Below are 16,103 nucleotides of genomic sequence, written 5' to 3' on the forward strand. Positions count from 1 at the left end.
TAATAAAGAACAATTATTACCTGTGAATAATCTTTGATAATATAAACTTTAGGTACAAGAACTATTTAAAACTTTATTATGATATCAGAGTTAGATTTCATTTTTTAAACAAAAACTATGTCATTAAAAGTAGGAATCAAACACTTGGGAGTAATTATGTACTTCTTTTCCTAACCAATTATTCTCCAACAGATATAGACCTAGTGTGAAATACTTCGCATAGATGGATTACAATATAGTTGGATTAAGTCACCACTTGTTCTGGGTGAATTTAATATGTGGATATTTATAATATAGGAAACTAATTTGAGAATGCTAGCCAAGCATTATGTAATGAACTTCATAAAACTAACCCTATGACAGACTGAGTAGCAATGCTCAATGTACAAAACTATTTCTAAATCACTCTTGATGGTTTAGCAAGGAATCCCTTGTATAAAGGCTAAATTTTGAAAAATAGTTAAGACTTGCAGTTCCCAAGTTAGAATATCAACTAGAAGTGGGTAAGCTCCTTGAATGTTTGAATCTCAATAACTTAAAGATAGCAACTGCTCAGTAAATACTTCTTGATTATATAAAGCACTCTTTAAAATAAAAAAGGAATAATAATTAGGTATATGAAGTTTGAAAATTATGAAATAATCATACAATACTGGAACTTACATCTAAGACTATCTGACTCCAAAGCCTGACTCATATTTCCACTATTGCATTTTTTCTTTTCTTCACTTAAATAACTTACATAACTGAATTACAAAAGCATTTTTAAAGATATATTTGCATTAAAAAGAGATCATAATCTCAAAATGCTGGTTGAGGTACAAGAAGAATAAGTAAAAGTAAGTAAACTGTGAATACTAATTCATCTAGAAACACTGCAAGAAGCAGAAACGTGAAATAAATGTGGGAGGGATGGAGACAGGGAGAAAGAGAGACACAAAGTAAATGCTGAAGGGAATACTGGGAGGAGAAGGGAGGGGAGGGACAGAGAAGGAAGAAGAGGAAGGAAGTAGGGAGGAGCAAGAGGAGGAGGGAAAGGGAGACAGAAAGGGAGGAAAGGGGGGGAACTGCATCTAAATCAGTCTCTCTTCTAGTCTACTGGGAATAACAACAAAAACACCGTATTTTCATTTTGTAAGGTATATCCAAATATAGGAGCTGTTTATTTCATTTACCTCAACCAAATGACAAAATAATATACAAGTAAAAGAAAAAGAGAAAATACATTAATAAATGAGAAAGGTAAATTTAATAATTTTAAAAATGCTTTAAAAAGAGTTGCTAATAATGCTTCTATTTAACCAGAAAACAACAAAAATTTTATAATTAAAAAAATCTAAATATGAAGACTATTTAGTCACATTTAAAAACTATAACCACAAATCTTTGATTAAAACATAATGTTTCTCTTTCCACTTACTTCCAAAGCTTACTATGAAAATTTTAGTACAATATAGATATAAAATTAAGCTATGAAAGCAAAACTAAGCTATAAAATGACCTGTGATTTTAATGGCATTTAAATACAAGTAAAAAGAGGATCAATAAAAGCTTCTAAACAAATACAACTTTATTTTTCTTATTTAGTACTCAGTAATTAAATCTGAAGCCTATGAGAAAAATTTAAACATTCCTTGCATTCTATTACAAGTACTGCATAATTCTATTAATAGCATGAACTACTCAAAAATAGTTTCCATTATTTTCAAAAAACAAAACAAAAAAAGAAATAGTTATTGCATAGTTTGGTAATTAGTCTATTTTGGCTTATTTTAATATTTTAAAAATGTGAATTGGTCTAAGTGGAATCATTCCACCACTTATAAAGATAACTTTCAAATGATAAGAATAAAAATCACTAAAATAAACATTTTTCATAATTGCATCATACCTTTAGCTACAGCTTCTTTATATTTCTCTTTGGCAGAATTCATTTCTTTTATTAATTGTCTATAGCTTGTTTTTAATTTCTCTAATTCTGTCTTTGTGACCTGTCAAAAAAAGAAATGAAAAAAATTTTTTAATGCTTAAATTTATAACAGTCGAGAACTTAAATCCCAAAGCATTAACAGATGCATATTTTACTGCTTATGGGTCAGAGGTGCTCTTTAATATACAATTATAACTAATAAACTAAAATTAGCTTAGAAATCAGTGATAAATTCAACAGCATATGAAAAAAAATTTTCTTAAAAAGAAGAGATCATGAAATAGTGCTGTCACCATCTAAAATGTAAAGACCAATAATTAATTGCTGTGTACAAAAATATTTTCTCTAATAAAAAAATAATTTAAAATACTTATTTTAATTATACAGAATAACTCTGAGTTGTCATAATTCACCAGTTCTAACATGATTTTTTTTTTCACATTGTAACATCTCTGAAAAGATGCATCTAACAATCATTGCTGGCCAGGCAGCGATCATGACAGTGGTCACTGTATGCACACATGAACTTGGTTATTATTTCTACAGAAAGGCTAGACAAACCCAAGTCTTTGACTCTGTAGTCAAAAAGCCATAACAAGCATTTGAGAAAAAATTGAGAGTCTTAGATTGTATCTGAAAAAACTCTAATAAGCCTTCTGGAAGAGAAAGAAATCAGCAGCATTAGAAACTTGCTACAGGGGCATAAGAAACTTGGAAGAAAATCCCAGAGCCCACTTTAAACAAATTCTGCATCACAAATGTTCTTGACAGCATGGAGGATTGCACTGTGTAAATAAACAAAAATATCTACAACTATGATATAGATATAAATGAGTTCAAATCATTCCCTTTTAAAAAGAACCTCACTGGCTAACATTTTGTTTTTAATGGACTTTACCTTTTAGAGCAGTTTTAGTATCACAGCCAAATTTAGCACAAAGTACAGAGATTCCCCGCTTGTCTTTTACCCTGATTCATGCACAGCCTCCTGATTATCAACATACTCCACTAGAGTATGTTTGTAAATTTTTACAACTGATAAACTTACAATGACACATCATTATCACACAAGTCCATAGTTTACATTAAGTTCCACTCTTGGTGTACATTTTATGGTTTTGAACAAACATATATAATGACATGTATCCATCATTATAGTACCACACACAGTTGTTTCACTGTCATAAAATCCTCTGTGCTCCACCTATTCACTAACCCCTAGGAACCAATGATCTTTTTACTGTCTTCATAGTTTTGACTTTTCCAGAATATCATATAGCTAGAATCATACATATTTTTCAGATTGGCTTCTTTGACTTAGTAATATGCATTTAAGGTTCCTCCATATCTTTCTGAGGCTTGGTAGCTCAGTTCCTTTTAGCTCTGAATAATATTCCATTGTCTGGATCCACTCACTTACTAAAGGACTTCTTGGTTGCTTCCAAGTTTTGACAATTATGAATAAAGCTGTTATAAACAGCTATGTGTGGGCTTTAGTGTAGACATATGTTTTCAACTCCTCTGAGTAAATACTAAGGAGCTCAATTGCTGGGTCCTATGGTATTTTTCATTTTGTAAGAAACAGCCCAACTGTCTTCCAAAGTGGCTGGATTATTTTGCATTCCCACCAGCAATGAATGAGAGTTCCTGTTGCTCCACAACCTCACCAATATTTGGTGTTGTCAGCGTTCTGGATTTGGGGCATCCTAATAGATGTGTAGTGGTATCTCATTGTTCCTTTAATTTGCATTTCCCTGATGACATATGATGTTGAGCAACTTTGTATGTGCTTATTTGCCATCTCTATATCTTCTTTGGTGAGGTGTTTGTTTTTTAATCAGGTTGCTGGTTTTCTTAGTAGACTTTTAAGAGTTTGTTGTGTATTTTTTTAATTAATTTTATTTATTTTTGGCTGTGTTAGGTCCTCATTGCTGGGCGCAGGCTTTCTCTAATTGCAGCGAGTGGGGGCTACTCTTTGTTGTGGTTCACGGGCTTCTCATTGTGGTAGCTTCTCTTGTGGAGCACGGGCTCTAGACACGCAGGCTTCAGTAGTTGCAGCACGTGGGCTAAGCAGTTGAGGCACACGGGCTTCAGGAGTTGCAGCGCATGGGCTCAGTACCTGCAGCACATGGGTTCAGTAGTTGTGGCTCGCAGGCTCTAGAGCACAGGCTCGGTAGTTGTGGCTCACAGGCTTAGCTGCTCCGCAGCATGTGGGATCTTCCTGGACCACGGATCAAACCCATGTCCCCTGCACTGGCAGGCAGATTCTTAACCACTGTGCCACCAGGGAAGAGTTCTTTGTGTATTTTAGGTAACAGTCTTTTGTCAAATGTGCCTTTGCAAATGTTTTCTCCCAGTCTATGGCTTATCTTCTCATTCCTTTGATACTGTATTCTGCAGAGCAGAAGTTTTATTTTTTATTTTTTTTGAGGAGAACCTGAATACAATATATATGATATATATATATATTATATATATATATATCATATATATTGCTTGGAGCAGACAAGAAATATGAACACTTCCATCTATGTGATTGCCCATCACAGTTACTGCTCTGGTCTCAGGGGCTCGAACTATTTTCCATTTTGCATACTTTTAAACAGTTGTATCACATTGATGTGTGTTGTTGAAACCTTTCTGAGAATTTTGCCAATCCAGTTCATTTTATCTTGCCTATCAGGCTGCTTTGAGTTCATTATATCTTTTCAACGTATGAAGTCATTATAGTTCCATAATTGCTTGTAGACCACCCAGAGTGTGCCTGCGACCCTTTTGGGTTTCAATTCCAATGCTCTTACTTTCCTTTAAATTCTGTACTAAAGAGGCTATACCCTTTGAGATTGGAGGCAGTTTCATACCATGATTCACGTCCAGTGTTAAGTAGAATTTCTCTGAATGAAAACTCATGTGTTCCTTTGACATTTGCAACACATATCACACACATTTCTGTGGAGTTATAGTGTTTTAAAAAAGAAAGGAGGGCATTCCCTGGTGGTCAACTGGTTAGAAATCTGTGCTCTCACTGCTGAGGGCCCAGGTTCAATCCCTGGTCAGGGAACTAAGATCCCACAAGCCATGCGGTACAGGGAGGGAGGAGGGAAGAAAGAAAGGAAGGAAAACAGAGAAGTTTTAAAATTTTGAGGAATTCCAACTTATCAATTATTTCTTTATGGATCACGCCTTTGGCCTTTGACTAAAAAGTCATCTTCATACCCAAGGTCATCTAGGTTTTCTCCTATTTATCTTCTAGGTGTTTTATAGTATTACATTTTACACTTAGGTCTGTGATCCATTTTGAGTTAATTTGTGTGAATGGTGTAAAGTATGTGTCCAAATTCATTTTTTTGCACGTGGTGGTCCCTTGTTCCAGCACCATTTGTTGAAAATATGAACTTTTCTCCCCTGTGTTGACTTTGCCCCTTTGTCAAAGATCAGTGGACTACAATTATGTGGATCTACTTCTGACTCTCTCCCTCTATTCTGTTCCACTGATCTATTTGTTTGCCTATTGTTTTTCACAAATACCAAAATATCTTGATTACTGTATTTTTAATTTAAAATACTCCTTTAATTATCTTTTATATATTAAGATATTTATATATATACATATACACACACCTATATAGATATGTATCTACTCATAAGCCAAATACTCATTATCCAGAGAAAAGTATCAGAATAATTTTTTTTAACATCTGTTTGAAGTATAATTGCTTTACAATGGTGTGTTAGTTTCTGTTTTACAACAAAGTGAATCAGTTATACATATACTTATATCCCCATATCTCTTCCCTCTTGGGACTCCCTCCCTCACACCCTCCCTATCCCACCCCTCTAGGTGGTCACAAAGCACCGAGCTGATCTCCCTGTGCTATGTGGCTACTTCCCACTAGCTATCTATTTTACATTTGGTACTGTATATATCTCCATGCCACTCTTTCACTTTGTCCCAGCTTACCCTTACCCCTCCTCGTAACCACAACTAAAATCTCTAGTAGGTCTGCATCTTTATTCCCGTCTTGCCCCTAGGTGCTTAATGATCTTTTTTTTTCTGATTCCATGTATATGTGTTAGCATATGATATTTGTTTTTCTCTTTCTGACTTACTTCACTCTATGACAGACTCTGGGTCCATCCACCTCACTACAAATAACTCAATTTCTTTTCTTTCTATGGCTGAGAAATATTCCACTCCATATATGTGCCATATCTTCTTTATCCATTCATCTGTTGATGGACACTTAGGTTGCTTCCATGTCCTGGCTACTGTAAACAGAGCTGCAATGAACATTGTGGTACATGACTCCTTGAATTACTGTTTTCTCAGGGTATATGCCCAGTAGTGGGATTGCTGGGTTGTACGGTAGTTCTATTCTTAAATTTTAAGGAACCTCCATACTGTTCTCCATAGTGGCTGTATCAATTTACATTCCCATCAACAGTGCAAGAGGGTTCCATTTCTCCACACCCTCTCCAGCATTTATTGTTGGTAGATTTTTTGATGATGGCCGTTCTGACCAGTGTGAGATGATATCTCATTGTAGTTTTGATTTGCATTTCTCTAATGATTAATGATGTTGAGCATTCCTTCATGTGTTTGTTGGCAATCTGTATATCTTCTTTACAGAATGTCTATTTAGGTCTTCTGCCTATTTTTGGATTGGGTTGTTTGTTTTTTTGATATTCAGCGGCATGAGCTGCTTGTAAATTTTGGAGATTAATGATTTGTCAGTTGCTTCATTTGCAAATGTTTTCTCCCATTCTGAGGGTTGTCTTTTCATCTTGTTTATGGTTTCCTTTGCTGTGCAAAAGCTTTGAAGTTTCATTGTGTCCCATTTGTTTATTTCTGTTTTTATCTCCATTTCTCTAGGAGGTGGGTCAAAAAGGATCTTGCTGTGATTTATGTCATAGAGTGTTCTGCCTATGTTTTCCTCTAAGAGTTTGATAGTGTCTGGCCTTACATTTAAGTCTTTAGTCCATTTTGAGTTTATTTTTGTGTATGGTGTTACAGAGTCTCTAATATAATTCTTTTACATGTAGCTGTCCAGTTTTCCCAGCACCACTTATTGAAGAGGCTGTCTTTTCTCCACTGTATATTCTTGCCTCCTTTATCAAAGATGAGGTGACCATAAGTGCAAGGGTTCATCTCTGAGCTTTCTATCGTGTTCCATTGATCTATATTTCTCTTTTTGTGCCAGTACCATACTGTCTTGATTACTGTAGCTTTGCAGTATAGTCTGAAGTCAGGGATCCTGATTCCTCCAGCTCCGTTTTTCGCTCTCAAGATTGCTTTGGCTGTACGGGGTCTTTTGTGTTTCCATACAAATTGTGAAATTTTTTTGTTCCAGTTCTGTGAAAAATGCCAGTGTTACTTTGATAGAGATTGAATTGAATCTGTAGATTGCTTTGGGTAGTATAGTCATTTTCAAAATGTTGATTCTTCCAATCCAAGAACATGGTATATCTCTCCATCTATGTGTATCATCTTTAACTTCTTTCATCAGTGTCTTATAATTTTCTGCATACAGGTCTTTTGTCTCCTTAGGTAGGCTTATTCCTGGATATTCTATTCTTTTTGTTGCAATGGTAAATTGGAGCATTTTCTTAATTTCACTTTCAGATTTTTCATCATTAGTGTAGAGGAATGCAAGAGATTTCTGTGCATTAATTTGGTATCCTGCTACTTTACCAAATTCATTGATTAGCTCTAGTAGTTTTCTGGTAGCATCTTTAGGATTCTCTATGTATAGTATCATGTCATCTGCAAACAGTGACAAATTGACTTCTTCTTTTCTCATTTGGATTCCTTTTACTTCTTTTTCTTCTCTGATTGCTGTGGCTAAACTTCCAAAACTATGTTGAATACTACTGGTGGTAGTGGGCAACACTGTCTTGGTCCTGATCTAAGTGGAAATGGTTTCATATTTTCAACACTGAGGATGATGTTGGCTGTGGGTTTTTCATATATGGCCTTTATTATATTGAGGAAAGTTCCCGCTATGCCTACTTTCTGGAGGGTTTTTATCATAAGTGGGTGTTGAATTTTCTCAAAAGCTTTCTCTGCATCTATTGAGATGATCATATGTTTTTTCTCCTTCAATTTGTTAATATGGTGTATCACATTAATTGATTTGCATATATTGAAGAATCCTTGCATTCCTGGGATAAATCCTACTTGATCATGGTGTATGACCCTTTTAATGTGTTGCTGGATTCTGTTTGCTAGCATTTTGTTGAAGATTTTTGCATCTATGTTTATCAGTGATATTGGCCTGTAGTTTTCTTTGTGACATCTTTGTCTGGTTTTGGTATCAGAGTGATGGTGGCCTCATAGAATGAGTTTGGGAGTGTCACTCCCTCCGCTATATTTTGGAAGAGTTTGAGAAGGATAGGTGTTAGCTCTTCTCTAAATGTTTGATAGAATTCGCCTGTGAAGGCATCTGGTCCTGGGCTTTTGTTTATTGGAAGATTTTAAATCACAGTTTCAATTTCAGTGCTTGTGATTGGTCTGCTCATATTTTCTATTTCTTCCTGGTTCAGTCTCGGAAGGTTGTGCATTTCTAAGAATTTGTCCATTTCTTCCAGGTTGTCCATCTTATTGGCATAGAGTTGCTTGTAGTAATCTCCTATGATCCTTTGTATTTCTGCAGTGTCACTTGTTACTTCTCCTTTTTCATTAATAATTCTATTGATCTGAGTCTTCTCCCTTTTTTTCCTGATGAGTCTGGCTAACTGTTTATCAATTTTGTTTATCTTCTCAAAGAATCAGCTTTTACTTTTATTGATCTTTCTATCGTTTCCTTCATTTCTTTTTCATTTTTTTCTGATCTGATCTTTATGACTTATATCCTTCTGCTAACTGTTGGGTTTTTTTGTTCTTCTTTCTCTAATTGCTTTAGGTGTAAGGTTAGGTTATTTGAGATTTTTCTTGTTTCTTAAGGCAGGATTGTATTGCTATAAACGTAGCTCTTAGAACTGCTTTTGCTGCATCACATAGGGTCATCATGTTTTCATTGTCATTTGTTTCTAGGTATTTTTTTATTTCTTCTTTGATTTTTTCGGTGATCTCTTGGTATTAAGTAGTGTATTGTTTAGCCTCCTTGTGTCTGTATTTTTTACAGATGCTTTCCTGTAATTGATATCTAGTCTCATACCATTGTGGCTGGAAAAGATACTTGATATGATTTCAATTTTCTTAAATTTACCAAGGCTTGATTTGTGTCCCAAGATAGGATCTATCCTGGAGAATGTTCCATGAGCACTTGAGAAAAATGTGTATTCTGTTGTTTTTGGATGGAATGTCCTATAAATATCAATTAAGTCCATCTTGTTCAATGTATCATTTAGCTTGTGTTTCCTTATTTATTTTCATTTTGGATGATCTGTCCATTGGTGAAAGTGGGGTGTTAACGTCCCCTACTATGATTGTGTTACTGTCAATTTCCCCTTTTATGGCTGTTAGCATTTGGCTTATGTATTGAGGTGCTCCTATGTTGGGTGCATAAATATTTACACTTGTTATATCTTCTTCTTAGATTGTTCCCTTGATCATTATGTAGTGTCCTTCTTTGTCTCTTGTAATAGTCTTTGTTTTAAAGTATATTTTGTCTGATATGAGAATTGCTACTCCAGGTTTCTTTTGATTTCCATTTGCATAGAATATCTTTTTCCATCCCCTCACTTGCAGTCTGTATGTGTCCCTAGGTCTGAAGTGGGTCTCTTGTACACAGCATATATACGGGTCTTGTTTTAATATCCATTCAGCCAGTCTATGTCTTTTGCTTGGAGCACTTAATCCATTTACATTTACGGTAATTATTGATATGTACGTTCATTCCTATTACCATTTTCTTAATTGTTTTGGGTTTGTTATTGTAGGTCTTTTCCTTCTCTTGTTTTTCCTGCCTAGAGAAGTTCCTTTAGCATGTGTTGTAAAGCTGGTTTGGTGGTACTGAATTCTCTTAGCTTTTGCTTGTCTGTAAAGGTTTTAATTTCTCCATGAAATCTGAATGAGATCCTTGCTGGCTAGAGTAATCTTGGTTGTAGGTTTTTCCCCTTCATCACTTAAATATGTCCTGCCACTCCCTTCTGGCTTGCAGAGTTTCTGCTGAAAGATCAGCTGTTAACCTCATGAGGATTCTCTTGTATGTTGTTTGTTGGTTTACCCTTGCTGCTTTTAATATTTTTTCTTTGTATTTAGTTTTTGATAGTTTGATTAATATGTGTCTTGTCATGTTTCTCCTTGGATTTATCCTGTATGGGACTCTCTATGCTTCCTGGAATTGATTGACTATTTGCTTTCCCATATTAGGGAAGTTTTCAACTATAATCTCTTCAAATATTTTCTCAGTCCCTTTCTTTTTCTCTTCTTCTGGCACCCCTATAATTCAAATGTTGGTGCATTTAATGTTGTCCAGAGGTCTCTGAGACTGTCCTCAATTCTTCTCATTCTTTTTTCTTTATTCTGCTCTGCAGTAGTTATTTCCACTATTTTACCTTCCAGGTCACTTATCCGTTCTTCTGCCTCAGTTATTCTGCTGTTGATCCCCTCTAGAGAATTTTTTGTTTCATTTATTGTGTTGCTCATCACTGTTTGTTTGCTCTTTAGTTTTTCTAGGTCCTTGTTAAACGTTTCTTGTATTTTCTCCATTCTATTTCCAAAATTTTGGATCATCTTTACTATCATTATTCTGAATTCTTTTTCAGGTAGACTGCCTATTTCCTCTTCATTTGTTTGGTCTGGTAGGTTTTACCTTTCTCCTTCATATGCTGCGTGTTTCTCTGTCTTGTCATTTTGCTTAACTTACTGTGTTTGGGGTCTCCTTTTCACAGGTGCAGGTTCATAGTTCCTATTGTTTTTGGTGTGTGCCCCCAGTGGCTAAGGTTGGTTCCGTAGGTTGTGTACACTTCCTGGTGGAGGGGACTAGTGCCTGTGTTCTGGTGGATGAGGCTGGATCTTGTCTTTCTGGTGGGCAGGTCCACGTCTGGTGGTGTGTTTTGGGGTGTCTATAGCCTTATTATGATTTTAGGCAGCCTCTCTGCCAGTTGGTGGGGTTGTGTTCCTGTCTTGCTCGTTGTTTGGCATAGGGTGTCCAGCACTGTAGCTTGCTGGTCATTGAGTGGAGCTGAGTCTTGGCGTTGACATGGAGATCTCTGGGAGATTTTCGCCATTTGATATTACGTGGATTTGGGAGGTTTCTTGTGGACCAACGTCATGAACTTGGCTCTCCCATCTCAGAGGCACAGCCCTGAAGCCTGGCTGGAGCACAAGAGCCTGTCATCCACATGGCTCAGAATAAAGGGGAGAAAAAAAAAAGAAAGAAAAAAAAGAAAGAAAAAAGAAGATAAAATAAAATAAAGTTATTAAAATAAAAAATTATTTTTAAAAAAAGAAAGAAGAGAGCAACCAAACCAAAAAATAAGTCACCAATGATAACAAGCGCTAAAAACTATACTTAATAAAAAAAAAAAAAACACAGACAGAACCCTAGGCCAAATGGTAAAAGCAAAGCTGTACAGACAAAATCACACAGAGTAGCATACACATACACACTCACAAAAAGAGAAAAAGGGAAAAATATATACATATATATATCGTTGCTCCCAAAGTCCACCACCTCAATTTTGGGATGATGTGTTGTCTATTCAGGTATTCCACAGATGCACGGTACATCAAGTTGATTGTGGAGATTTAATCTGCTGCTCCTGAGACTGCTCGAGAGATTTCCCTTTCTCTTCTTTGTTCGCACAGCTCCTGGTGTTCAGCTTTGGATTTGACCCTGCCTCTGCATGTAGGTCGCCTGAGGGTTTCTGTTCTTTGCTCAGACAGGACGGGGTTAAAGGAGCAGCTGCTTCAGGGGCTCTGGCTCACTCCGGCCAGGGGGAGGGAGGGGTACGGAATGCAGGGCAAGCCTGCTACGGCAGAGGCCAGCATGATGTTGCACCAGCCTGAGGCGCACCATGCGTTCTACCGGGGAAGTTCTCCCTGGATCATGGGACCATGGCAGTGGCGGGCTGCACAAGCTCCCAGGAGGGGAGGTGTAGATAGTGACCTGTGCTTGCACACAGGCTTCTTGGTGGTGGCAGCAGCAGCCTTAGCGTCTCATGCCTGTCTCTGGGGTCCATGCTGATAGCCACGGTTCAGGCCCGTCTCTGGAGCTCCTTTAAGCGGCGCTCTTAATCCCCCCTCCTCACCACCAGGAAACAAAGAGGCAAGGAAAAGTCTCTTGCCACTTCAGCAGCTCCAGACTTTTTCCCAGACTCCCTCCTGGCTAGCTGTGGCACACTAGCCCCCTTCAGGCTGTGTTCACGCAGCCTACCTCAGTCCTCTCCCTGGGATCTGACCTCGGAAGCCAGAGCCTCAGCTCCCAGCCCCCACCCATCCCGGTGGGTGAACAGACAAGCCTCTCAGGCTGGTGAGTGCTGGTCAGCACCAATCCTCTTTGCAGGAATCTCTCCGCTTTGCCCTCTGCACCCCTGTTGCTGCGCTTTCCTCCATGGCTCCGAAGCTTCCCCTCCTCCGCCACCTGCAGTCTCCGCCCGCGAGACTAGGGGCTTCCTAGTGTGCGGAAACCTTTCCTCCTTCACAGCTCCCTCCCACTGGTGCAGGTCCCGTCCCTATTCTTTTGTCTCTGCTTTTTCTTTTTTCCCTACCCAAGTACCTAGGGAGTTTCTTGCCTTTTGGGAGGTCTGAGGTCTTCTGCCAGCGTTCAGTAGGTGTTCTGTAGGAGTTTTGTTCCACATGTAGATGTATTTCTGATGTATTTGTGGGGAGGAAGGTGATCTCCACATCTTACTCTTCCGCCACCTTGAAGCTCTCCCCGATTACTGTGTCTTTATGATAAGTCTTGAAGTCATGGTAGTGTCAGTTCTCCAATTTTGTTCTTCTCCTTCAATATTCTGTTGGCTATTCTGGGTCTTTTGTTTCCCCATATAAATTTTAGAATCAATTTGGCATTTGCTGAGATTTTGATTGGGACTCTGATGAATCTATAGTTCAAATTGGGAATAATTTGTATCTTGACAACACTGAGGTTTCTCATCCACAAACATGGGATATCTCTACAATTATTTCTTCTTTGATTTCTCTCATCAGAGTTCTGTCATTGTCCTCCTATAGATCTTGTACATATTTTGATAGTTTTTAACCTAAGTATTTCATTTTCTGAGGTTCTAATGTAAATGGTACTGCGTTTTTAATTTCATATTCCACCTGTTCATTGTTAATATATAGGGAAGTGATTGACTTCTGTATGCTAACACTGTATCCTGCAAACTTGCTATAACTGCTTATTAGTTCCAAGAGTTTTTTGCTGATTCTCTTGGATCAACAACCATGTCATCTGTAAACAAAGACAGCTTTCTTTCTTCATTCCCAATCTGTACACATTTTATTTCTTTTTCTTGCCTTCTTTCATTAGCTAAGATTTCCAGTATTATGTTGACAAGCATTGGTAAGGGCAGACATCCTTCCCTTGCTCCTGATCTTAGTGGGAAAGTTATGAGTTTCTCACAACTAAGGATGATGTTAGCTATAAGATTTTTGTAGATATCTTTTATCAAGTTGAGGAAGTTCCCCTTTATTCCTCATTTACTAAGAACCAACCCAACTGGTGTTGGATTTTGTCAAATGCTTTTTCTGCATCTATTCATATGCTCATGAAATTTTTCTTTTTTCATTTCCTGATATAATGGATTCCATTAATTGATTTTCAAATATCGAACCAGCCTTTCACACCTGAAAAAAATTCCACTTGGTCAAAGTGTATAAATTCTTTTTCTACACTGTTGGATTTTATTTCTTCATAGTTTATTAAGGATTTTTGAATCTATGTTCATGATAGATATTGGTCTGTTGTTTCCTTTTCTTCTAATGTCTTTGTGTGCTTTTGGTGTTGGGTAATGCTGGCCTCACAGAATGGAGTTAGGAAGCTCCTCTCTGTTTCTTTTTCTGAAATAGTTTGTAGAGAATTGGTAGTATAATTTCTTCCTTAAATGTTTAATAGAATTCACCAATGAACCCATCTGAGTCTGAAGCCATCTGAGCCTGGTGCTTTCTGTTTTGGAAGGTTATTAATTATTGATTCAATTACTTTAATAGATATGTGCCTATTGATTGTCTATTTCTTCTTATGTGAGTTTTAGCAGACTGCGTCCTTCAAGGCTTTGGCCCATTTCTCCCAGGTTATCAAACTTATGGACATAGAGGGGGTTTTTTGTTTTTTGTTTTTTAACATTTTAATTGAAATATAATTGATTTACAATGGTGTGTTAGTTTATGCTTTTTAATGAAGTGAATCAATTATACCTATACATATACATATACCCCCATATCTCTTCCCTCTTGCATCTCCCTCCCTCCCACCCCCCCATCCCACCCTTCTAGCTGGTCACAAAGCACCGAGCTGATCTCCCTGTGCTATGCGACTGCTTCCCACTAGCTATCAATTTTACAATTGGCAGTGTATATATACACTACCACTCTCCATATATACACTACCACTCTCTCACTTTGTAACAGCTTACCCTCCCCCTCCCGATGTCCTCAAGTCCATTTTCTAGTAGGTCTGCATCTTTATTCCTGTCTTGCCCCTAGGTTCTTCATGACTTTTTTTTTTTTTTTAAGATTCCATATATATGTGTTAGCATACAGTATTTGTTTTTCTCTTTCTGACTTACTTCACTCTGTATGACAGACTCTAGGTCCATCCACCTCACTACAAATAACTCAATTTCATTCCTTTTTATGGCTGAGTAATATCCCATTGTATATATGTGCCACATCTTTATCCATTCATCTGTCAGTGGACACTTAGGTTGCTTCCATGTCCTGGCTATTGTAAATAGAGTTCCAATGAACACTGTGGTACATGACTCTGTTTTTGGGGGGTTTTTTTTTTGTTTTTTTTTTTTGTGTGTGGTACACAGGCCTCTCACTGTTGTGGCCTCTCCCATTGTGGAGCACAGGCTCCAGATGTGCAGGCCCAGCAGCCATGGCTCACAGGCCCAGCTGCTCCATGGCATGTGGGATCTTCCCAGACCAGGGCACAAACCCGTGTCCCCTGCATCGGCAGGCGGACTCTCAACCACTGCACCACCAGGGAAACCCATACATGACTCTTTTTGAATTAGGACATAGAGTTTTTAAAAAGTAGTCCTTCATTATCCTTTTAATATCCACAGGATATATATCTTTCACTTCTGATATTAGTAATTTGTACCCACACTGGGTTTTTGTTAGCCTGGCTAGAGGCTTACTGATTTTATTCTTCTCAAAGAACCAGATTTTGGTTTTGTTGACTTTATTAGTTTCATGTTTTCATTTTCATTGAGTTCTGCTCTAATTTTCATTATTTCTTTTCTTCTGTGTACTTTGGATTCAATTGCTCTTCTTTTTCTATTGTCCTAAGGTGGAAGCTCAGATGATTGATTTTAGATCTTTCTTCTTTTCCAACAAATGCATTCAATGCTATAAATTTCCTTCTAAGCACTGCTTTTGTTGTATCCCACAAATTTTGATAAGTTTTGTTTTCAAGTTCATTTCGTTCAAAATATCTTTAAATTTTTCTTGAGATTTCTTCCTTGATCTACGTGTTGTTTAGAAGTGTGCTGTTTAATCTCCAAGTATTTGGGGATTTTCCAGCTATCTTTCTGTTACTGATTTCTAGTTTATTTCCACTGTGGTCTCAGAGAAGACAATGTATCAACTCCATTTTTTTAAATTTATTAAGGTGTGATTTATGACCTAGAATGTGGTCTATCTTGTTGAATCATCCAATGTGAGCTTGCGAAGAATGTGTATTCTCCTGCTGTTGGATGAAGTAGTCTATAGATGTTCCTTATATCTAGTTGATTAATGATATTATTAAGTTCAACTCTGTCCTTACTGATTTTCTGCCTTCTGCATCTGTCCATTTATGATGGGGGGTGGGGAGGGTGCTGAAATCTCCAACTATAATAGAGGTTCATCCATTTCTCCTTACAATTGTAACACTTTTTGCAGTTCTATCAGTATTTTGATGCTATGTTGTTAGGCACATACATGTTAAGGATTACAGTGTCTTCCTGGAGAACTGACCCCTTCAACATTATGTAATTCCCCTTTTTATCCCTGATAAATTTCTTTACTTTGAAGTCTGTCCTGTCTGCAATTAATATAGCTACTCCCACT

At 37.2% G+C, this 16,103-nt stretch overlaps 1 protein-coding gene across 4 annotated transcripts in view; it reads right to left on the reverse strand.

Moving 5' to 3' along the window:
• Window positions 1–16,103, reverse strand: part of FER (FER tyrosine kinase) — a 479,199-nt gene that overhangs the window by 378,708 nt on the left and 84,388 nt on the right. For all 4 annotated transcript variants that reach the window (XM_082623771.1, XM_082623772.1, XM_082623769.1 and 1 more), the window contains one exon: window positions 1,892–1,991. In XM_082623771.1, coding sequence (XP_082479897.1) covers window positions 1,892–1,991 — 100 coding nt within the window. The remainder of the gene's footprint in view (window positions 1–1,891; window positions 1,992–16,103) is intronic.

Source organism: Mesoplodon mirus, assembly GCF_964341445.2.
Source record: "Mesoplodon mirus genome assembly, chromosome: 5".
Classification (NCBI taxonomy): Eukaryota; Metazoa; Chordata; class Mammalia; order Artiodactyla; family Ziphiidae; genus Mesoplodon; species Mesoplodon mirus.